Raw genomic sequence first — 23,953 nt, 5'->3', positions numbered from 1 at the left:
GGAAAAGCGGTCTGTGCCTGAGGCCCTTGGTAGCCCCCTGGCCTTGGGCAGTGTCCACTCCTTTTGAAAGCGAGCGGAGCCCTCAAGGGCCCGTGAGCACAGACTCAATAAGACATGTGGGTCTGAGGCGCACATACAGAATGGTGCAGGTGTGTGTGCCCCCCCCCCCCCCTATGACGCACTTACGAGGCCAGATCTTAAAGACGGGTCGGTTGGATATGAAAGGGTGGGGCACACCCAGCCCCATGACCTGCTGCGGACACCACCACAGTCACCGAGACCTTCTGCTCTGCATGTGGAACCAGCATGGAGGGCGCCTGAGCCCACACGTGCTTACCATGAACAGATCGAACTCCTCCTCGTGCCGGGCGATCATCTGGTTGACGGTCTCGTCGTCGGGGACCTCGTCTTCCTCCTACAAGATTGCAAACCGTCAGTTCCGCTGCGGAGGGGCTGGGGTGGGCGGTGGCCGTGCTCGGAGGCGAGCGGCGGCGTCCGTGGGAATGAGCTGGCGGTCCCGGCACGGCTGCGGTGGATGGGGACCCACACGGCAGCGAGAGGCACACACACGCACACGCACACGCACGCTCCGTGGGACCAGGGCCCTTGCTGGCCGTGTCAGCCGAGAAGCCGAGGATTGAATGGGCATGGAGACTGAACTACCCCTCTCACCTTTAGAGGTGGCTCCTCCAAGTCGGGGTTGACGCCCGCTGGCGGAGGGGCAGTGTGGGCGAAGCTGGCACTGCCGCTGCCCGTGCTGCAGTGTCTGCTCTGTGGATAAATAGAGGACTTCAGTCTCCAGGGCTGTCAATCCGGCGTCTTTCACCAGCAGTTTAGAAAAAAAAAACCACTTCAAAGAAAAAGCAAGTACTCATCCTCTTTCCTTTCAGCCCACACTCCCTTTACTCCAAAGGGATGCAAAAAAAATAAGAGTGCAAAAAGGTAAAAAAATAAAAATGAAAGCCGCTCATGCGTCCACCACTCACGCCGGGGAGGGGTCGGGGCCGGCGCTGGGCTCACCTCGTCCTGCTCCTCGTGCTCCAAGATGGCCTGCAGGAAGGCGCGCCGCTCGTGGCTGGACGACTTCTGATCAAACATGCCAGCCTGGATCACCTTCTGGTCCACGTTGAGCTTGTACTTGGCCGCGGCCAGGATCTTCTCCTCCACACTGTTGACCGTGCAGAGGCGGAGCACGCGCACCTCATTCTGCTGCCCAATGCGGTGGGCTCGGTCCTGTGCTTGCAGGTCCTGCGAGAAGAGACGGCCGGTCAGTCCCACGCGAGCCCAGTGGATCTTTAAGGGGGAAGGCGGCCCTCTGATATGTGTGCCAACCAAGCCCTGGAGATTGTGCCCACCCCAACCTGCCGCTGCACAGGCCAGAAGCCTGGCCTGCCTCGTGTCCCTGGGGGACCGGGAGGTGCTCACTGCCTTCCTCCAGAAGCAGCACTTTCTACCTCCTGGGATCTGACGGATGTTCAGGAAGGAAGTGCCAAACCCCTAGGGGGTTATATTCCAAGGCCTGCTGTGGCAGCTGCACATCCTCCGCGTGGCCATACCCGGCCGAGCACCATTGACAGCCCAGGGTGGAAACCCGGCAGCGCCGTGGTGATGCCTGGGTTGGGTGTAGGCCGTGCCAGTTCCTCACTGTGCACCCAGGCCCAGCCTCAGCTCTCTGAGCCTCAGAACTCACTCTGCTGATATGGGTGCCTCTCGTGACTATCGTGTGGATTAAATGGGTGAATAAATGTTGGCAGCATGGCCGTGACTGGCGCAGTCAGCTCCCAATAAAGTGGGAGCCTGTGGCTGTGCTGGGAGTATTTTTATCGTTATCTCTAAGGCAGAACCTAGGAGACTTCCCGGAAGTCCCGTCTGCAGGCCCAGGAGCTGCGGGGCAGGCTGGGGACCAGCAATGTTCCTAAACTTAAGACTGGCACCCGAAGGGGTCAACTGAGGCCATACCTGGTAAGGTACCTGGGTGCCTGTGTCTGCCCCTGAGACCCCACTGTGAGCACAGTTCCTGGCAAGCCCAGCACTCAATGACCTCCCTCAGGCCCTGCGGTGGCCTCAGAGGCCTCACAGCATGGTGGATAACAGGGTCCACAGGGGCCTTGCCCGCTGACTGGGCAGGCACGCCCAGCCGGCACGCCCAGCCACCCTGAGAAACTGGCCAGTCATCGGGGTCGGGTTCTGGGTAGGGAACTACACCCCAGACTGATCATAGGGACCCTAGTGACCACCAGGCCATTCACCCACTGGACGGGCTACACTGAGAGGTAATCAATGAATGCCAGTGCCCCGTGGCTGCAGGCAAGGGCACGTTCAGGACCTGTCAACAGGAATGAAACCACTTTGGCAGAAAACACCAAAACGTGAAGGGGACAGACACTCGTGTGGGCCAGGGAGCCTGACTTCTGACTGGGCCTGTGGTCCTCACACAAGTGCTCTGAGAGAGGGCCAAGAAGGAGCCCGAGGGGCTGGGAAGCAGGCTGACAAACAGAAAGGCCAGATGCCTGCCAAGTGCGGCTTGAATGCGGACATCCTGGGGCAGCCATCTGCCAGGACAGCTGGCAGCCGATCAGACGGCTGGGCAGCTTCACACGCGCACTCTCGAGGAGAGGCGGTCAACATCGACGACTAAACAAAGAGGCACGTGCCAGGCCACGTGCACGGTGATCTCAGCAGGCACATGCCCGCACACAGACAACTACAGGCAGAGGCACGGAAGACAGTGGGGTTGGAATGGAAGGGAAAAGGGGACTCTTGACTTTGTGTCATTGGTATTTACATTTAAGAAATAATAAAAATGTATTACTTGCAGGATGAAACACTGGGAAAGGTTCTGCTCGTTTTAAAACTATTGTATCTATGAAATAGTATGTCCTGGTATCCATGGGCACAATGGTGCACACGGGGTACGTGGTCAAGTACCAAGGAGAGGCAGGAAACAAAGCACATAGAGTTTGCCCCACATTTTGTTTTAAAAAGTGCAGGTGTGTGTGCACTCGCAGAACCACACGTAAGGGCTGACCACTGTGATGTGCAGGATAAGGGCATTTACCACTTTCTTCTCATTTACCCAATTCCAAGATTTTCTTTCAAGAAGCAACAGTGGAATACATTGCTTTCCCGGTCAGAGGGGAAGGCTCTTTTTAAATCTGGAGAAGCAGAGGAGGATCTAGCCTCTCCGTCCTCCTCCCTGGGGACGTGAGGTGTGGGTGCAGCTCCTGTGTGCTCCAGGGGTGCAGCAGATGGTCAGGGAGGCCAGAGAACACTCAGGACACCTCGTGGGCACCCCCTCCCTTCCACACACCCGGGCACCAGCCTGCTCTTACCTGGTGAGGATTCCAGTCGCTGTCGAAGATGATCACAGTGTCGGCCGACTGGAGGTTCAGGCCGAGTCCCCCGGCGCGCGTGCTGAGCAGGAAGATGAAGTACTCGGAGCCGGGCTCGTTGAAGGTTTTCAGCAGCATGCCCCGGTCCTCGGCCTTCGTGGTTCCTGACGGCACAGGGGAGCACGGGGTCAGCAGGGTGACCTCAGGGGGGCAGGGAGGAGACACCGAGGAATGTTTGCTTCTGATGGCAGGACCAGTGCCCACCAGTGTCCCCAGGGGCCACATGAGCCAAAGCTCTGCACGCTCAACTTGAGGCCATGACTATGATTAGCATGTGACTGGGATTTAGTGTGTCACTACTGAATGCCACTCCTCCTGTCCTAGGATAAAATTGGGCCCAGCACAGGGCCCGGCATGCAACTCACACTGTCATCTCGGCTGCGACCACCACTCCTGGCACTGCCCTTCTCTCCCCACACTGCTCCACTGGGGCAGGGCGACAGACACAGCAGCTGGTGCTGCCAACCCCAAACACGCAGGGGATCTCAGGATGGGTGTAGAGTCACAGGGAACGAGCCTCTAGCTGGAGGGCTGACACCTGCCCCCAGCACCATTGCAGTGGGTTCTGGTGGTTCACAAAGACAATCCTCTATCGGCGGAACATGGAAATGTCTAATGGGGACTGATTCCCTTCCAGCAAGATCAGTGCCCCCAGTGCCCCAGAAAGCCCCAGCAGAGGAGCTGGTGAGGGGCTTTCATGGGACAGCCCATGACACTGACCCTCAGCACTGACAATGTCAAAGGCAGCTGAGCTCCCTGGGTTGCTGGTAGCTCAGATTAAAGGTGCCCTTTGCAATGGAGAGTCATTTGGTGATTAAATGAAAGTGGATCGCTTCTTGCCCCTGGTCTACATGTGCCCTGGCACAGTGCCGAAGCCCGATGCCTGCTGCAGCCTGGGCATCCACCCCTGCCTTCCCTCCCTTGGGCTCCAGACGTGTCCCCGGCTGCCCCGACTCCCCAGATGCCAGCCTACGCCCCCACACTCGCCATTTTGACAGTGGGAGATCCAGTCTCAGAACATTCCATGGAGCTCCTTCCCTTCCTCCACTCCCTTAATAGATTTTCTGCCCTGTGGCCATGACCATGCCTAGTGCTGGGGGCCAGCTCTGGCCAAGGTGACCAAAGTCCTCGTCCCTGTGGAGCATTATGGAGAGAAGGGAAAAATGGAGCAGCCAGTTGGGTGCTGGGGAGGGTGGGAGCTGGGCTCTCCCCTGGAGCTCATCAGCCCAGCAGCCGTAGGTACGTGGTCTGAGAAACAGCGGGAACGGAGGAGTGCAGCAGTCTGGGGCATCCTGTCACGAGACAGAACTTGCACAAGAGCGCAGACAAAGGCTCTGAGAAGTCGTGTAGGGGATGAGAAACCTGCTGAGTCTCGTTTGTCCCAGTGGCTGCCAAGCTCATGTTTCTAGTAAGCCCTGTGCACGTCCTCAGGCTGACGGAGGGAACCCCGTTCTCGGGCTGGGGGCCTTCCTGACCCATTGCAAGTGTGGGACCACGTGTACTGTATGCTGTGCCAGCATCTACCTGCCTGGGCTCCCTTGAGCAGAGGGGTTGGGGGAAAAGTAGAAATACACATGGCGACTTTTCCATGAGGGACCAGAGGATACAGGGTCGGACTGAGCACTCTCCAGGCAGCTGCTGCTCTGCGCCTGCAGTGCCTGCTTCACATGCTCAGTGCCTGACACTGAGTCTGACTCTGGCTCCAGGCCTGACTCGTGACACGTGGTGCACAACAACTAAATGAGAGCCAGCCCGGGACCTCTGTGGGGCAGGACAGGTGACATCTCTGCTCAGGACACTGAGCAGGGGAGGGGAACCCTGAGGATGAAGCCAAGATGGAGGCCAGTGCCTCCAACACCATCTGTGCACCTGGATCCAGCTGTGCCTAAAGCAAGATCAACACCTGGGGTTTCAGCTATGTGAGTCTATCAATGCTTTTTTCCTTATGCCCACAGGATACTGGTCTCTGTCACTTCCAACTGAAACAGCACTGTGGGGCACCTCTTCCCCATCAGACCCAGCACTGCAGTGGAAAAACCAGCTTGGTGGTCAGGAGACCCAGCCTCTGAACCAAACACGACATGTCCATGGCCGAGGTGCTCAGTGTGCAACTGGGCCCACGCTGGCCACTGGATCTAGAGTGCACAGCCCCACCTGGCCCCACGTGAGAGGGCACACCGGCGAGCAGCTGTGGCAGCCCCAGAAGTCCCTTAACAAACACCTCCCTGGTTCCTACTCACCGTCGAGCCTGAGGTATTTAAAGCCACGATATGCAAAATAATCTTCCATGATGGTCATGAGAGAGGTCATCTGGCAGAACAGCAGCACTTTATGGTTGGTTGCACGGAGTTTCGGAAGAATTCTGTCGAGAAGCTCAAATTTACCCGAGGCTCGGTACAGATCCAGTCTGGCGTGTGGAGGGAAAGAGGGAAGAATGCATAGAATGTAAAAATTGGCACCTTACGGGAGGGTAAAAGAGGAAGTGCATCTCCCATCTCCGGCTGGGCGTCAGGCTCAAGCACAGAGGTAGCTCAATAAGCAGACCCCTTCCCAGGTTTCAGCAAAGCCATTTCAGCCCAGCTAAAATAAGGGCACATCACCAGGGTGGACTCGTACTTATCGTCTAACCCAGACACTTGTGGGTGTTAACGGAGGTGTGATTAGTAGTTACCCTGGGACTACTAAAAGGACTTGCGTGGGGGCAGCTCCCAAGAAGCCAGGCGTGTCCCCCTGCCCAATAATGAAGCTCCAGAAACAAATGCCACAGTGGAGAGTGCCCATTTCCTGCCAGACTTGGGACTAAGGGCCACCCCAGCTTCTCTCATTCACTCCAGCTAACATCCCCTGGTATACAGATATGGAAACTGAGGCTGGCAGGGGACAGTGGGATATGGCTAGTGACATGCCAGAGCCAGGCCTCAAACCCAGGGGTGTGGGACCCCATTATGCACTTTGGTATAAAAAATGTGATCAAAATAACTTTTTGTCCTTTGTTTTTTTCTTTTTCTTTTTTGAGACAGAGTCTCACTCTGTTGCCCAGGCTAGAGTGCCGTGGCGTCAGAATCAGCTTAGCTCACAGCAACCTCAGACTCCTGGGCTCAAGCGATCCTCCTTGCCTCAGCCTCCAAGTAGCTAGGACTACAGGCATGCACCACCATGCCTGACTATTTTTTTTTTCTCCTACATATATTTTTAGTTGTCCAGCTAATTTCTTTCATTTTTAGTAGAGACGGGGTCTCCCTATTGCTCAGGCTGGTCTCGAACTCCTGACCTCGAGCAATCCTCCCGCCCTGGCCTCCCAGAGTGCTAGGATTACAGGTGTGAGCCACTGCGCCCGGCCTGTCCTTTCTTTTTTAAAAAATTATTTTACTCATTATTATTATTTTGTTTAGAGATAGGGTCTCACTGTCACCCAGGCTGGAGTGCTGTGACACGATCATAGCTCGCTGCAGCCTTGAACTCCTGGGCTCAAGTGATCCTCCTGTGTGTACCTCCAAGCCTGGCTGATTTTTTCTTATTTAGTGTAGAGACAGGGTCTCATTATGTCGTCCTGGCTGGTCTCGAACTCCTGGCCTCAAATGATCCTCCCACCTCATTCTCCCGAAGTGCTGAGATTACAGGCATGAGCCACTTCATCCAGCCAACTAAGAAGGACCCACCAAGATCTTTTTGCCCTTTCATTAGTTGCCCCTGCTCTTTCGAACGGCTTAATACCCCAGGGGAATAATGGCAGCTTTAGCTCTAGGAATGTTTTTAGCAAGGCTCTTTGCGATGGTGAAAATCTGTGTCCAATATTAGGGGCTTATAGCAGTCTGGGCTGCACTTTACAAAGAATGCTGTAGAAAACACATCCACATGGTATAAAGAGTATCTCTGTATCAGTGGACAGAGTTTAGGCTCAGAGAGATTGAGAAAGTTGTCAAGGGTCACAGATTCCGGTGGCGGCAGAGAGGGCTTTGGACACCAGGCCTCCCTCGGGAATCCCACTTCTCAGGGTTAATGGCGGCCAGGTCTCCAAGCGCGGAGGACTTTTACTCTCTTCTCTGGATTCTTCTACATTTTCTAAATTTTATGCCTTTGAAATTTTGAACAAATGTAACAATAGCAATAAAGCCACCCAAAAAAGAGAAAAACCCACCTCCACATGAACTGCCTGCCCTCCCCATCCAGCAAGGAAGCCACTCACCCTTGGACGATGCCACCGGTGAAGCCCAAGTGCTCAGAAAAGGACTCCTGCAACGGAAGGAGAGACAGTCAGTGCCAGACGGGACTGGACCTCGGCTGTTCGGAGCACAGAGCCCTCCCACGGGGGCTCGGAGGCAGACATGGATGCTACACACAACATTTCTAGTCCCCTGACGTCCCTTCCCTCATGTGCCTCCAACGAAGGAAAGGAAGTCGCTATGTAATGTTTTTCACCACCCATGTGAACACACAAGGACAGTGCGGGGCTGCAACCATTCTCAGTGTGTTGTCATGGAGCCCCAGGGGTCTCTTGGGCTTAAGGGGGTCTGGAAGGATCCGGACACTTCATGCCAGGAACTACAGAGGCAAGAATCCGGATTCTCAAAGCGTATTATGGCCCAAAAGGATGCTGACCCCACACTTCCTTGTGGGAAAGTTTGCCGAATGGCAAACACAGCACGATCCACTGGGGAGGGGATGGCAGGGACATGCCCCCAAAGAGGACCCTCCAAATGTTTGCCTGGTGATTGTCGAGGGTGGCATTCAGGGACTTTCGTTTCTCTCAAATATTGCCTGATACTGTTGGGATTCTTTACAGTAAGTGCCGGAAAACGGAAAACCAATCAGAAAACACATGCACAGGCACTGCCTATTCAAAATGTTATAAATTATCTGAAAAACTCGTCAGGGAGATTGAACTGAGCTCTGCCTCGGAGCTCAGCACAGACAGGTGGCTCTGGGCCGTCCCTCACCTCGATGTGCTGGAACATGTAGGGGTGGTTGCAGATTTTCCTCAGCTGCATGATGGTGTTCATCAGGGTCTTGGTGCCACCTTTGCCCTGCGGGGGCAGATCAGAGGGTCCCAAATGGGGTCTTGTCCCTGGGGCAGGGTGGAGGTCAGGCTGGTGGATGGGGCAGGTGGCTGAAGGAGGCATACGGGGAAGGTTGGGTTTGGGGTGTATGTGGCCTGCAGCACAGCAATCGGAAGTGAGGAGAAGGCAACGTTTGGAGGTGCAGAGGTACAAATTGAGCCCCAGGGGACGCAGAGACCACCTGGTACACTAGAGGACAGGCAGTGGGGGTGGGGAGGGGCCAGCAGGACAGACTAGAAATTAGACTGGTGAAGATATGAGTGACGCCAGCTGCGTCCCAGGCATTATGGGGAGTCCCCAGTGGGTGTCAGCCAGGAGAAGTATGATGACTTATGATGCTCCCACCAGCTACAGGGTGAAGGAAGGGGACAGGGATGGGTGGTTGGGTGCTTTGGGCCGCGTAGTAACCCAGGACACACACTGCTGCAATGGGTCAGACAAAGAAGGGCCCTAACAAGTCCAGAGGGGGAACGTGGAGGCTGGGCCAAGGTCAAGGCACTGGGGCAGGATCAGGGACCCGGTACATTCCCTGGGAGGACGATGTCAGTCCCGGCGAGGCCAGGGACCTGCAGCTTTCACCCAAGGAAGGAACCACCTGTCCTACTTCTCTGTGCTGTGAGACTCCACCCCAACGCAGCCACATGGGAAAGGGGCTCAGTGGCCTCGGCTGGCAGGCGGCCCTTTCCTGGCGGGGAGTGTGGGGCTTGCTAGAAGGCTCTCGCCCTGCTGGGCTGAGCAGCGAGCCACCTGCCACCAACCGGAGATAGAACCAGTGCGTCACAGTCAAAGGGGATGCCAGACGGCAGCTGAGTTAAGTGAGCCTGACATAGGCCACTAGCCGTCATCACCAGGCCAGTCGGATGCCCTTGGGATCGCAACCATCTTGGGCCTCAACCAGAACAATAAGCGCCAAGAAGGCGAAGGCCCCACTGGAGAGAGTGTGCTCTGCCCTGGTGCAGGCTGGCCCTGACCCGCCCACCTGACACTCGGGTGGGGAACAGGGGACTCTGGGGCCCACCTTCTTGTCCTTCTCTGAGCCGTCGGTCAGCAGCACGCCCTTGGCCTGCATGTGTCGGTATAGCACTCGCTGCAGCGCAGACATGTCACACTTGATGACGTACTCCACCTGTGGGGCACGGGCAATGCTCACCAAGGCCCCAGGCAGCCCGAGCCTTGACCACCCCTCACCCCGACGCACCCCTCATCCCTGAGCCCCGGAGGAGGCTTGCTGGCCAGGATGTGAGTTCTGATTAGGGGGGTGACGGTGAGAAGGCCCCACAGGTGGGAGAGGAGGGGAGATGTGGGCTAAGAGAGAAGCTCCATGGGGGATCTTGGGCCTGGAAGGGCAACTTGGCACCTTCCAGAGGCCTTTCCATGGTCGCCCGGGAAGCAAACAGCAAGTGTGATCAGAGGGGCAGCTGTGCCCAGGGACCCCGAGTCCCATGGACCATACCGCAGGGCCTGGGCCCCAGGGCGAGGCCACAGCAGCCACGAGAACCCAGAGCCATCCCGCGTGGGAAGCGGCCCAACCCCAGCCACGGCCTCCACAGCCCTTCCTGATGTGGCTGGGAGGACCAGCCCGGGCGCCTGGCCACCGGCAGGATGTGGGACTTTGTGCTCTAACCTGATAAACCCACCCTTGGCTTTAGAGACCCAGTGGTCTCAGACGCCAGCTCCCAAGCTGGATCGAGCAGGGCCAGGTTGGGGACCCTGGGGAGAGTCACTTGAGTGTACCCACCACTGGGGAAAGCCATGGGTACGAGGCCGCACCGCGGCTGCCTCTGCACAAAACTCCATTACCTTTTCGGGCAACTGGGCCTCCACCTCCTTCTTGAGCCGCCGGAGCAGGAAGGGCCGCAGCACTTTGTGGAGACGCCGGATGATGAGGATGGTCTCCTCCTCGTTCAGGTCCACCTGCAACGCCCCCAAGCCATGAAAAGCAAGCGTTACCTCCAAAAGAAGGAGGCAGGGGTTTTGCCAGGAAGTGGCAAGGGGGCAGACAGGGTCCCTTAGAGCCACCTTGTGCTGCACACCTGGGTATTCAGGCTGCCTTATGCTTTCTGGGGCCTAGCAGGGAACCCTCTTCCTTAGGAAAACTCTGGGATCTGTTCCCTCCATGGAGTTCCTGGGCCATGGAACCGCAGCCGCCGAGGCACCCTGCTCTGTGCACCTCACCCAGGAGGAATGTGGCGGCACACTGTGCAGCTTCTCCAAGAGTCACACCAACTGTGTGTCCACAGAACCACCACCAGGGCCACACTGCAGCCGGAGAGCACTGGAGGGGCCAGGATGACAAATGCGTGGCTCACGCCGGGGTTTACACCACAGAGGTCTGCACTGGGAACCTCAAACCTTTCTCGTTCAGCCTGGGTGGGACCGAGTGAAAGGAACCTGTTTCTCCCACGGTACATGCTCCTCCGCTAAAAAAACATGCTTTAAAAATTCTAAAAAAAAGCAGAGGAAAGTGAGAGCACGCCTGAACTTCTCTTCTACCACTTCCCCGGGAGTTTCTTAACAGAACTTCTGCTCGACTCAAAAGGGATGGAACTGCAGCATGTGCTCCTGGCTCTCGGCATGTGGGTCCTGGGGGTCTGAGAACGGGGGGCCTCCTCTACCATGACACTCCAGGCAAAGCTTCGTGGAGGGCCTGTGCCTTGACCGGTGCCAGGGAGGGCAGGCCCTTACGGATGAATCCAGCGGAAGCCCCTCCATACACATGGTAGAGGCCCCACTATCCTGGACATGTCTAAGGAAAACCTCGTAGGTGGGAATGAGGGGTGGCCTGGCTGCCCCGGGCAGGGGCGCTCCCAGGGAACCTCTGCAGTTCTGCCTGTATAACCCCCTTTAGCAGAAAACACAGCCCACCCCATAAGCATGTCTCAAACCCCAACAGCATGACAGACTTCAGGCTCAGTGCTTAGTGACACTCACCAACAATGAAGACCTGACCCCTGACAGCCACTGTGCCACAGTGTGGCTCTCAGGCTGACGGAGCCACCCAATGGCCATCAAGACACACTGGCCACAACACTCTGAAAACAATGTAAAACAGAACCTGACCCTATGGCTTCCTTAACTGGAAACTTCCAAGCTTCTGGATGCCCTTAGAGGAAAATCTGAACCCCCTAAAGGGAATTAGAGGACACGGGGGACCTCTAGCTGCACTCTCCACACCCTCCTAGTCCTGTGTCTGCCTCAGGAGCCTATTTCTAACTGTCCCCTCTATGCCTGGAATGCAGAGTTAGGGAAGCCCAAGTGTGCCTGGGAGGTCACATTACCATGTCTGCCTGGCACCGTGCAACATGGACTGTCGCCTAGCATGTGGCACAGGCCCTGCCCACCACGGTGGGCACTCAATGCACACTGACCAGAGAGAGCCAGCTGAGCCCAGAACTGTCAACACAGGCACAGCTCCTCTGTGGACAGCACGGTGTCACTCAGGTCCACTGCCTCTTGCCCTGCCGCTGCCACACGGCCAGGTGGGCTTGCTCACCTTCTCACCGGTCATGGCAAAGGGCGCATTGAACCACTGCTCAAAGGTGCTGCAGCTCTTGAAGATGGTGGGCAGCAGGAAGTTGAGCAGCGCCCAGAGCTCGGGGAGCTTGTTCTGCAGCGGCGTGCCCGTCAGCAGCAGGCGGCGGGGGGCCACGTAGTGCGTGTTGAGCACCTGCGTCAGCTTGCAGTGGTGGTTCTTCATGCGGTGGCCTTCGTCCACAATCATGTACTTCCAACGGATCTGTGGGCCCGAGTGGGTGGTGAGGGAGGGGAGGCAGTGGGGCAGCCCCAGCGTGGAGGGAGAATCTCCCACTGCACGCCCATCAGCCAGGAAGGCTCCAGGTGGAGAGTGCAGCCTGACATCATCCCCAAAATGGGCCGACTCAGAGTTAGAGCCACACAAAGCAGCCTCTACCAAGCATGAGGTCAATATAGACACGCACACAGGGAGACATGCCCATGAGGTCTGTCAGGTGAACAGAGCAAGTTGCAGAAAAGTATGTTGGATTTCCATAAAACTCCCATACGCTAATGTAAAGCACAGAAAAACTCCCACTACATTCTGGCAGAACACATATCTTGCTGACTAGAGGATTCATCCCCCTGGAGTGGGGGGCTCGAGGGGACCAAGTTGGTGACATTTCCAATGAGCAGGCTGGGCATCTAAGGGCAGATGAGTGGGTGGGTTCAGAGTGTGGAGCAGGGCCCCAGCCACACCCCAGAGCCTGTTGGTTTGAGGCTACATGTCAGAAGAACACAGCTAGTCACTTAGTGCATCTACAGGTAGGAGCCCCAGGTTTAAATTTCAGTTTGAGTCTCCATATGACCATGACAGGGACCATGGGCCTCGTGGGGGCACAGTGAGGTATGAGGGAGGCAGCGCACCATGCGCCTGGTACATACACAGTTGTGCTGGTTGGGAAGGGGCATGGTGGCCCCTCGAGCAAGGAACACCCCGCATTGCACAGCATTTATATTGATCAGGTCACCGCCAGGTAAGCACAGGGTTTTCAGAGCCTCGTACTTGGGCATGGGGTGGGCCTGGCTTTGTGTCAAGCCAGAGGGATGAGCCTGCAGAGGGGCACCCAGGTGCAGGCCTGGAGCAGGAATCTGCAGGCTGGACTCACTCCCTCACCTGTTGGCTCAGGGAAGCACAGCAGGTACCCAACACAAAGCCCCAATATCGTCACTGTGACCATGCACCGAGAGGTGTGGAGACTAGAAAATTTCTCGTCCATTCCTGGGCCCAAACTTCCACTATTCAACATTCATCCCACTGGACACAGAGTAGCCTCCAGCCCTCCTCAAACCACGAAGCTAAGGTTCTGCAAGGCAAAGGACCCTGCCTGGTTTATATCTGGGTCATAGTATATTCTCAGCAATCACTGAAGGCCAAGCTGGAGTTGCCTTCACAGTTATGTCCCTGAAGCGGATCCCAAGTCTCCAACCCAGCAGCCCAAGGCCAACAGACCACAAAGCACCTCAATCAGAGTGCTCTGCCCCGTCACTCCCCAAAACACTCAATCTCATCCCCTCATCGGTGTACGGGAGGCACGGCCCCCAGGGAGGAAAGGCAGTGGAGTCTAGAGACAGGATGACACTGGATGGCCTAGCCATGGCTCTAAAAGGACACTGCAGCGGGTCAGAAGACATCGTGGGTTGCGAGGCTCTTTGGGCAAAAGCCCCGAGAGGAGCTAGTGCACAAGCTGTGTGGACAGCCCCAGCCTCTGGACATGACCCAAGGCCAGCCTGGAGGCAGTGAGGGAGTCCAAGGTTACTATGACCTGAGCCTTTTCCACGCACACAGGGCAGCTGTCTTTTTACACGTGTGCGGCTGGTCACTGGGAAATTATTTGCGGGGAGCGCTGGAGAAGACAGGCAATGTGACACTCATGACAACTGTGATAAGGCAGTGACAGTCCCTGATAGCCCATGACCCCCGACCTGGTATGTTTTGCATGAAGACACAATACCTTGGCGAGGATGTGCTTGTCTTTAATGATGTACTCGTATGTTGTCAGCAAGACGTTGAACTTCCCGCTCCGGAGCTGGGGAACAAAAGCCCGCCTTGCTGCCGGGGAGCCCTGCAAGGGAAACAGGACACATGCAGCTCAGCCTCTGGGGCTGGGTGGCCAAGTGGCACTGGCACCCCTCGCAGCTGCCCAGTGACAAGGGAAGAGGGCTCATCCTTGCCACAGATGACATGGAAAGACACTGGGTAAGGCTGTTGGTCTGTCCTCCAACCTTGTCATACAGAGCACCATCGGCAGGGAGAGGAGAAAGGAGCATGGGCCAGCAGCAGCCTGGGCCCTTAGGGAACAGTGCTGCCTGTACCGCCATCTGCTGCAGTCCTGGTGGCCGACCGGGCTCATCTCTTCCTGGGTCCCCATCTCAGACTCCCAAACTGGAAACCAGGGCCCCTCCCAAGGTGGTATCAGTTGAGTGATGGACACCATGATCACTCCGGCCTCCTCCCCAATTAGCAAATCTACCCTGCACCTCCCAAGTTCCAACTCTATGTCCCAGGCTGCAAACCGGCACTCTCTCCAGGATCACCTATGAGTAGCTCCTCTAACCAGCTAAGCACCCCTTCTCTCTAGGCCCCCAGATAGGCTGTCCTCTCTGCCTAGACCCTACTCTCTGCCACAGGGCCGAGGGCGAAGAGCCGGGACCAGGAAGGTCCCCAGCTGGGGATGCAGCCTGGCTTGGCCACTCATAGGTTGTGTAGGCCCTCTCTTCCTCAGTTTCCCCACCAGGATAAGAAGTACAGTGATAGTCCCCACATAATATATTTAGTTTTTGCTTATTAATTTGTTTGAGACTGGGTATTGCTCTGTCACCCAGGCTAGAGTGCAGTGGCGTCATCGTAGCTCACTGCAGCCTCCAACTCCTGGGCTCAAGTGATCTTCCTGCCTCAATCTCCTGACTACACGTGCGCACCACCACGCCTGGCTAATTTTTCTATTTTTTGTTGAGACAGCGTTTTGAACTTGCTCAGGCTGGTCTTGAACTCCTGGCCTCAAGTGATCCTCTCACCTCGGCCTCCCAGAGTGATGGGATTACAAGCACGAGCCACTGCACCTGGCCCAGGAATTGGTGTTTAACCAAAGCTCAGGGGAGAACAATGAATTCTTCTGGTAAATGTGTTAATGTCCCATATTCCACAAACGAGTCCATATCTTAGTTTTTGAAAACAAGCATTCACCACCCCATACAAATAAGTGACCCTGAACCCACAGTAATACTGTGCTCCTGTGTGCATGATATAAACACACGCAAGGGCATCAGGTCACGAATGCAGGGGACCTCCCTTTATTTACGACCTGTATCTCCCACACCCCTTCCCTGGCCATGCCACGTCCTGTATCGAGTTAGAGGAAACCACCTTGGGCTGTGACTTACCTTGTAGGACACCTTCACCACGGAGGGGGCCCACTTGTCGAATTCATACGCCCAGTTGGACAGTGTTCTGCCGGGACAAAGAAGAGAGAGTCAGCTCCAGCTTCCCATCGGGAGCCCACTGCTGGAACCGACAGCCACTGGCTGCCCTCGGGCCTGGCAGGGGACTTGACTGTGTCGAAGGGCAGCTGAGCGGGGAAGGGAAGGCCGGTGAAGACTGGGGAAGCCCTGCCTCAGAGGGCCCGAGGAGGCTTCTGGGCAAAGAGGGAAAGGAACTCCAGGTGGAGCAGAAGGCACACAGGTATGCCAGTGCGCGCAAGGAGAGCTGCTGCCAGGGAAGGAGCCTGGACGGACTCCAGCCAGTGCCGCGCAGCTGCACTGTGGCGACCAGTCTTCTGCCACCTCTATGGGTCTCAGGCCCCTGTGAGAACACGCTGTGCACTGTGGCTTGCTGCTGGGAAAAACACACAGTCTCACAGCACCAGGTTTCCAGGTTCAGAGCAGTTTGAATGTTTGGCTTAACACAGGAACAGATAACGGGACATAGAAATCATCTCAGATGTATGTGTACGCAGGGTTAGCATGGCAACATTTATTTCCTAGTGCTGTCCCTGGAGAGGACCTAGGAACAATGACACTCCAGAAACAAGCACATCCAGCACCCTGGTCTGGTTTCCAAAAGCACTGCCATAGGGAAGCCAGGGCTGCTTGGAGAATCGCTGTTTCCAGGGCGGGGCAGGAAATGGACAAGATGAGCCTGGAGCATCTCCTGGTGCCTAAAGCAAGGACGTCCTCAAAAACCCCCACAATGCCAGGGGGTAAAAGGACCAGAGGAACTAACTGAAAGGGCTCCCCATGGCCAAAGCCGGAATGATCAGGCAACAAAAGCAATAAACTGGTGTTGGCAAATAGCCCAAAGTATAAAATAAATAGCCACGAGTCCATACTGATATAAATAAATGACTGAATACATTCATAAATGGGGGAAAAGACACAAATCTTCCAAGGAGAAATCCAGATAATTTCTGCAGCTACTCCCCTTTAGGGAGGTGAAGCTTAACTCCCCACCCTATGTGTGGGCTGAGTGTAGTGACTTCTCCCCAAAGACTGCAGTACGAAAGGGTAAAGCGCACCTGCCCAGCCCAGACATGTGACAAACACGACCCCAGCTAGGTGGCCACGGTTAGTATCAGCAGCGATAAGGCATGCTGATGGTATGTACCCTTGATGTGACGTGATGAGAAGGGCACTGCACCTACGTGGTCTTCCTGCCCCAAACCCATCTCCACGGCCCAACCATGAGAAAAACATCAGACCCAGACTTGAGGTGCGGCCTATAAAATGCCTCACCAGTCAAAACCGTCAAGGTCACCAAAACTACGGAGAGCCTGGGAAACTGTCGCAGACCAGAGGAGGTTAAAAGGAGATGTGACAATTAAATATAACATGGGATCATGAACAGAAAACGGACATTAGGGGAAAACTAGTGAGTGAAGTCGGGAATTTAGTTAACAGTAATGTGTCAATGTGGGGTCCTTAGTCATGACAAATACACCATGGGGACACTGGGTGAGAGGCACATGGGTGTTCTCTGCACTATTTCTATAAATCTACAACTATTCTAAAGTGAACCACCACCACAACAAAATAATGGGGACGTGTCGAAAGGACACAGGAACCATCCTGAAGGGCCTCAAGTCATACTTGGGACAATTTAAGCAACAAAATAAGTAATGATAGTGTCTGTGAGCCCACAATGACATAAATAATTACACAAACAAAAGGGAAGAAGAGACAGCCCTTCCTGGCAGTGGCATTCCAACTGACACCAGAGAAGTAACGATGAAAGCAGAAAGCCACGTATTTGGCCACTGCCGTGTAATTATCTTTGCAGGCAAGACCCCTCGGATGGATGGTGCTATAGTTTGGGTATTTGTCCTCTCCAACCTTCGTGGTGAAATTTGATCCCCAGGGTTGGAGGTGAGGCCTAGTGGGAGGTGTTCAGGTCATGTGGCGGATCCTCCATGAATGGCTTGGTGCTGTCCCCATTTAGTGAATGAGTTCTCGCTCTATTAATTCCCCTCAGAGTTGTCATTGAAAAGAGCCTGGCCCACCCCCCACCCTTGCTTCTCCTCTTGCCATGCAGTCACTGCACACGCCTGTACCCCTTCACCTTCCCCCTTGGGTGGAAGGAACCTGAGGCCCTCACCAGATGCCGGGTCTTCCAGCCAGCGGAAGCATGAGCCAAATAAACCTTTCCGCCTCAGGTGTTTCTTTATAGCAACAGAAAAAGGACCAAGACCGATGCTAAAACTATCCGGGAAAGTAAGAAGAGAAATGGGATATTCACGTAGCGTGTAAGTGCTTTCCCATGAGCTACTTATTAATTACACAGGAAAACTCTTAGGTTTGTAGTGGGGAAACCCAGCAGGGACCTTGTTAACTGAGAGAGCAAAGTTAAAAGTTAACCTCCCTGGGGACCAGGCATCTCAGTGTCTCCCAGATCCCGCTACGGAACACTACAAGCACCACTCCTGAGATCACATCAGACAAACCCACACTGAGAGGCAGTCTACCAAATGTCCCAACAGAATTCAGAAGTACAGCCGGACGCGGTGGCTCACGCCTGTAATCCTAGCACTCTGGGAGGGTGAGGCGGGCAGATTGTTTGAGCTCAGGAGTTCGAGATGAGCCTGAGCAAGAGCGAGACCCCATCTCTACTAAAAATAGAAAGAAATTAACCAGATAGCTAAAAACATATATATAGAAAAAATTAGCCAGGCATGGTGGCACATGCCTGTACTCGGCAGCTACTCGGGAGGCTGAGGCAGGAGGATTGCTCAAGCCCAGGAGTTTGAGGTTGCTGTGAGCTAGGCTGACACCACGGCACTCTAGCCCGGGCAACAGAGTGAGACTCTGTCTCCAAAAAAAAAAAAAAAAAAAAGAAGAAGTATCAAGCTCATAGGCTGGGTGCGGTGGCTCACACCTATAATCCTAGCGCTGTGGGAGGCTGAGGTGGGAGGGGAGGATTGCTTGAGGTCACCAGTTTGAGATAAGCCTGAGCAAGACCCTGTCTCTACAAAATATAGAAAAATTAGCTGAGTGTGGTGGCACGTGCCTGTAGTTTCAGCTACTCAGGAGGCTGAGGCAGGAGGATCTCTTGAGCCCAGGAGTTTGAGGTTGCAATGAGCAATAATGACACCACAGCACTCCAGCTGGGTCTCAAGTGGGCGGTGCCCAGCTGTTTGCATCTTGAACAAGGTGGTCGCAGCACCTCCCAGGGTTCCCATGGGTGCCAACCTTGTTCGAACCAGAGGCAGGCATGGGCACACTTGTGAAGGACAAAGATGGATTGGGGAACTGTTCCACACATTCCACACAGACACAACTACCACAGGCAGTGTGGGATCCTGGGCCAGAACGAGGCTGTCCGTGCGAAACTGTATTCAATCAATATTATTTTTCTGGTTTCCATAACTGTCCACGGGTTATGAGATTTGGGAGGATAGGTGAAGGGTACAGAGCAATTCTTTACACTAATTCTACAATTTTTATAAGTTTGAGATCATTTCAAAATGAAAACTTTTAAATAAATATTTAAAAACCAAAACCAACCAAACAAAACCACCACACGAGGCTGCAGAACAGCACCTGGGGGAGCGCTGCTCTAGTAGTGACGGAGGTTTGGAAAGTTTGAAATGAAAGGAGAGACTAGACGGGAGAGGGCTGTGCGTGTGCGTGGCAGCCACTGACCCTGGGGGGTGGGGTGGGGAGGCAGGCGCTACGCCTGAGGCGGGAGCAGCGGAACGAGGGAAGCAGCTTGGGTCTAACCCCGAGGGGCGGATGAGGCCGCCTGCGGCACTGAGGAAACAGAGGACCTGTTCCTCCAAGGCCGCCTACTTCACCCTGCCATGAGGAAAGCAAGGGGGACACCAGGAATGGCTCCAAGGTAAACTCGGGAGGGTTTTGACGCCAGCCTCCACCCTATGGGGGTGAGGAGCCCAGAGGCCCAGCCATCCGGCGTGCAGGAGCATTTTCCTGGCTAGCCTGACCTGAATTGCTGACTTGGGAGGTCCCCGTGAGTGCCTGGGTGAGGTCAGGGCCTGTGCTCCAGGGCCGGGCCAGTCATTGGCTGGGTGCTGGACATGTGACCCGAGCGGGGCCAATGAGAACCAGCCCATGCGGCTTCTGGGCAAACCCTGGGGCAGGTGCAGCCCTGGAAGAGGGGTGCCCAGAGCGGCTGGCGAGCCGGCTCTCCACCTGCTGGAAGAGGCCAGTGGAGCCAAGAGGTGGCGAATGAGAGAGCCTCCTCAGATGCCACTGGGGAGCCCAGACCCTTCCACACCTGAGCACCTGTGCATGTGGCCGAGGGCTCCGGCCTGGCAGGGCACTGCTTGATGAGGGAGTGGAAACTGTTTATTCAAAGGAGCCTCAAACAGCCTCTCCCTACCCTTCTAGAGGGAGGCTTTTGTCTCCTGCGACTCCCAGGTGTGCACTCTGCTGGTTGTGGGGCTGGAAGAGGACACGGAGGGCATCCTGGGAAAACAGCCCTGATTGGGATGACGGATTGAGACCACAGGCAGACCAGCACAGGCCAACTGTGTGCCCCTTCCAGCCCACCCAAGGCTCAGGTTGCCTTCCTAACACCCGGTTCCTCAGAACATGACTGTATTTGGGGACAAGGCCTTTGTAGAGGTAATGAAGTTAAAACAAAGTCATTCATATGGGGCCTAATCCAAGCTGAGTAGCATTGTCATGAGAAGAGATTAGGACACAGAAACACACAGAGGGATGTCCCACGTGATGACACAGGGAGAAGGCGACTGTCTGCAAGCCAACGAGAGAAACCCCCGAGGGAACCAACCCTGCCCACACCTTGATCTCAGACTTCTGGCCTCCAGGAAAATAAATTTCTGTTGTTTAAGCCACCAAAATGTAGTACTGAACTGTGGCAAACTAACACAGGAGACGGGCACACTCACGAGAGAGGTACGATGATGAGGAAAGGGCCGTTGATGCGCTTGTGCTCCATGAGGTACGTGATGAGCGCGATGGTCTGGATGGTCTTCCCCAGGCCCATCTCGTCCGCCAGGATGCCGTTCAGGTTGTTGTTGTACAAGGACACCAGCCACTCCAGGCCTTTGATCTGCAAGGACAGAGGCGGCCATGGCATGACTGGAGCCCAGGCTGGACTTGAGAGCATGCCTGGCGCTTCAGAGACTCAGTCACCTCCAGGCATGAGTTCTGCCTGAGCCACGTCCCACACAAGGCCACTGTTACCACTGAGAATTTTGCTCTGAACCAACCTGATCCTTTTTGACGTAGCCTTGTGTATATGACATTTCTATGTCTGGTGGACATTTGAACAGTTAATTCCTAAGTGCTACCTTGTCTATCTGTCACTGCCTGACACCACCCACGTAGCACACCTGGAGAAACCTGCTCACACCATGTGATACTTGGATTTGGGAAACCACTTGGGCTACTTAGTGATGAACCCTCGGCCTAAACATCACTTCACAATGAAGGGAAGGCTTTCCAAAGTGTGGGCACTTTCTGAAACGCAGACATTAAAGACGAGACTGCTCCAAATGGAATAAACCATGTTATTCAGGAAAATTTGGTAATTTTCGTAACACATTGAGGAAGTAAGGGCCAAGTTCTAATTCTTTTGATTATACTGGCCTTGTGAGGCTCCACTGGCCAAGATTTGCCTCTTTGGAAACTGATATTGGCACAGAAGTTTGACAGCTCAATTCTTGACCATACAGAAATCAGGGAGCCACGTTCTTGGCTGGAGTCATACTGGCGACCTTCTGGGACCTTTCAGACGAGCTGAGGATGTGGGGCCACAGAAATGGGAACTTCTCTCACAAGCAGCTGCATGTCATGACTATGCCAAGCCAGGCTCTGTGAAGAGCTTCAAAGCCATCGTCTTTTCACCCTCATAAAGAACTGCTACCTCGTTTCCAGACTCACTGTCTCACAGCACACAACTGCAGTTACATTTCCTCTGGTAGCCAACCTGCCAGATCACATCCCTGCTTTAAAGATGGGGAAACTGAGGCTCAGAGGTGAAGAGCAGGTTGCTCAAAGACAAAGAGTGGAATGAGAATGCAGGTCTGCCGAAGTGCAGCACTCCCCCTCCCCGGCAAGCCTGAGAACAACTCTATCAAGGCTGCTACGTGGCGGTGGCCTCCCTGCCCCCTCTTGCCTCACCTGGTACTGTTTGAGGACGCCGTTGACCATAAGTGCTGACTGCTTGTCCACTCTCTCGGTGACGGCATGGGCCACAGCGTAGTAGGACTGCAGGCCACGCGCGAGGGCCTGGGACACACCGTACTCGTCATCAACATCTTGTTTGGCATTCCTGGAAGTGAGAAGGAAGTGCCAGGTGAGAACACATGTTCCTATTTGTGACAATGTACTCCTGACACAAGCTCTGTGGAGTAGCCTTTTCTGCCCAGAGACCTGTGGCCAGAGCTGCAAGACACCAGAAGTGCAGCTGGACAGTCTGAGGCCAGGCAAGGCAAGGCACTGTCACAGAAGAGGAATGCTGTCACCTCTCACAGCATATAAAGAGACTGCTTCTAGCCAGAGGCTGATCATATGATCCACCCTTTCTACTGAGAGCTCATGAGCCTAAAGGGAAAATAAGTACACACCACGCACCTTCACACAAACCAGAATCACTTACACTTTGGCGATTTGTGATCTAATCTGAACTCTTTCCTTTAAAGAGGGAATTTGATGTGTAATCTAACTGCTTTCATTTTATTTTATGTGGTGCTTGCTGTTTGTTTTCTTAAAAGAGACTGGGTTTCTCTATATCTGTGCTCCAGGCTGGCATACAGTGGTGTCATGACAGCTCATGGGCAACCTTGAACTCCTGGGCTCAAGGGATCCTCCTGCCTCAGCCTCTTTCAGTAGCTGGGACTTTAAGTGCATATCACGCTGGGTAATTTTTCAAAAAAATTTTTAGAGATGGGATCTTGCTATGCTGTCCAGCCTGGTCTCTACTTCCGGGCCTCAAGCGATCCTCCTTCCTCTGCCTCCCAAAGTGCTGGGACTGCAGGTGTGCAGCTGCTTTTTGTATGTCCTTATATGTCATTCACAGTGGGCTCTGTGTTTTCTTAGCTTAGTGGGGTTTTTTCCTAGTATGTTTCTTCTGTCAATTTCAATGTATCCTATTTTATCCTATCCTACGCTTTCATATCTACAGAGCATGTAACACCCTCAATCCTTTCTTTTAAACAGTATCCATTAATTCCTTACCAGAAGCAATGATGTAGTTCATGTGTTAACTGTAATGTGTTTACAAGATGAAGATGAAAAATAACCTAAATGCCCGCCAACAAGGGACAGACTCTGTAAATGAGAAAATAAAATGCAATGTGAGGCAATGCTGCCAGCTGTGGACCAGATGCTCTCTGTGAATGGACACGGAATTGGGCCACCTCTGAGAGAGGTGGTTCAGTGAAAATAACTAGGTGCACAACATTATGCCCCAGATATACATGTGCAAACAACAAGAAAAAATGTACAAGTTTTACTTGTTGGTGCAGAGAGTGTCTCTGAAAGATGACACACGATGCTGAAAAGTTTCCTCCAGGGGGGAAACAGGATAGGGAGGGAGCTTGTCATACACTCAGGTCGTACACTCAAGTGTACCTTGTAAGCATGTGAGGAACCGTGTGAATGCATTGCCTATACTAAACGCCTATAAAAATAAATAAAATTTGAAGCAAACAAATCTGGTCAGTTTGTGGTCTCACAGTGGCTGCTGGCTGGACAGTGGTGAATACCATCTAGGGACAGGCTGGGCTTCCAGCCACTCCCCCAGTCCCTCCTCACAGGAGGCTGACAGAGGAGCAGGGCGTGTCAGAACCCCTTACTCAATGATGTGCCTTGCGTCCACCTCAGAGACATCATCACTGTCTGGATCTGGAATCTTCTTCTTCTCCTCCACTGGCAGGGTGGGAGGCTGCGCTGGCTGAGGCTGCTCCTCCTCCTCCTCCTACCGAGAGACAAGCTCGTGTTACCTGAGTTCTGACCACAGAGATGGGGCACCGGGCTCCCAAGGGGAGAACATAATTTCAGAAGCAAGTGATATTCTTACAACCCTCACTCCCCTCTTCCTATCTCGAAATGTGTGATGCCTTGTATTTACATATTTTTTAAAATTAAAAAAAATTTTTTTTTAAGAGATAGGGTCTTGCTATATTGCCCAGGCTAGCCCTGAACTCCTGAGCTCAAGCAATCCTCCCACTTCAGCAACCTAAGTAGCTGGGACTATAGGCATATGCCACTGCACCCAGCTACATTTTCTTCTTAATTGCTGAGTATGTTATTTTTAGTTTGTCTAGCACAGATTCCAGACACTTCTTTTTAAGTTTATCTCAGGGTATTTTGTACTTTTGTTGCTATTAGAAATAGGCCCCACATCCCTCCTATCCTCGTCATACAACAGACCTTACACATCTATTCCTCGCGTAACCTACCATAGCCGTTTTTCAATTGACTCTCTTGGATTTCCTAGGTATAAAACATTTTACAGCCAACTTTTGATATTCATTGCTGCTAATTTACTTCCAGCTTTAATGACATGGC

The 23,953-nt window shown here is 54.1% G+C and overlaps 1 protein-coding gene across 9 annotated transcripts in view; it reads right to left on the bottom strand.

Annotated features, from left to right (window-relative positions):
• The window catches only part of SMARCA4 (SWI/SNF related, matrix associated, actin dependent regulator of chromatin, subfamily a, member 4), an 83,588-nt gene that overhangs the window by 20,970 nt on the left and 38,665 nt on the right, over window positions 1-23,953 (bottom strand). For 6 of the 9 annotated variants that reach the window (XM_045546115.1, XM_045546124.1, XM_045546133.1 and 3 more), the window contains exons 14-28: window positions 23,239-23,360; window positions 21,563-21,713; window positions 20,326-20,489; window positions 15,347-15,413; window positions 13,918-14,028; window positions 11,943-12,185; window positions 10,250-10,363; window positions 9,468-9,575; window positions 8,330-8,416; window positions 7,579-7,625; window positions 5,633-5,799; window positions 3,333-3,496; window positions 1,021-1,248; window positions 673-771; window positions 338-415 (exon numbers count right to left, since the gene is read on the bottom strand). In XM_045546115.1, coding sequence (XP_045402071.1) covers window positions 338-415; window positions 673-771; window positions 1,021-1,248; window positions 3,333-3,496; window positions 5,633-5,799; window positions 7,579-7,625; window positions 8,330-8,416; window positions 9,468-9,575; window positions 10,250-10,363; window positions 11,943-12,185; window positions 13,918-14,028; window positions 15,347-15,413; window positions 20,326-20,489; window positions 21,563-21,713; window positions 23,239-23,360 — 1,950 coding nt within the window. The remainder of the gene's footprint in view (window positions 1-337; window positions 416-672; window positions 772-1,020; window positions 1,249-3,332; window positions 3,497-5,632; window positions 5,800-7,578; window positions 7,626-8,329; window positions 8,417-9,467; window positions 9,576-10,249; window positions 10,364-11,942; window positions 12,186-13,917; window positions 14,029-15,346; window positions 15,414-20,325; window positions 20,490-21,562; window positions 21,714-23,238; window positions 23,361-23,953) is intronic. The other 3 variants (XM_045546159.1, XM_045546150.1, XM_045546166.1) reach the window with 1 other exon arrangement.

This window comes from Lemur catta, chromosome 1 (genome assembly GCF_020740605.2).
Source record: "Lemur catta isolate mLemCat1 chromosome 1, mLemCat1.pri, whole genome shotgun sequence".
NCBI lineage: Eukaryota > Metazoa > Chordata > Mammalia > Primates > Lemuridae > Lemur > Lemur catta.
This window is presented reverse-complemented; position numbering and strand designations above follow the sequence as displayed.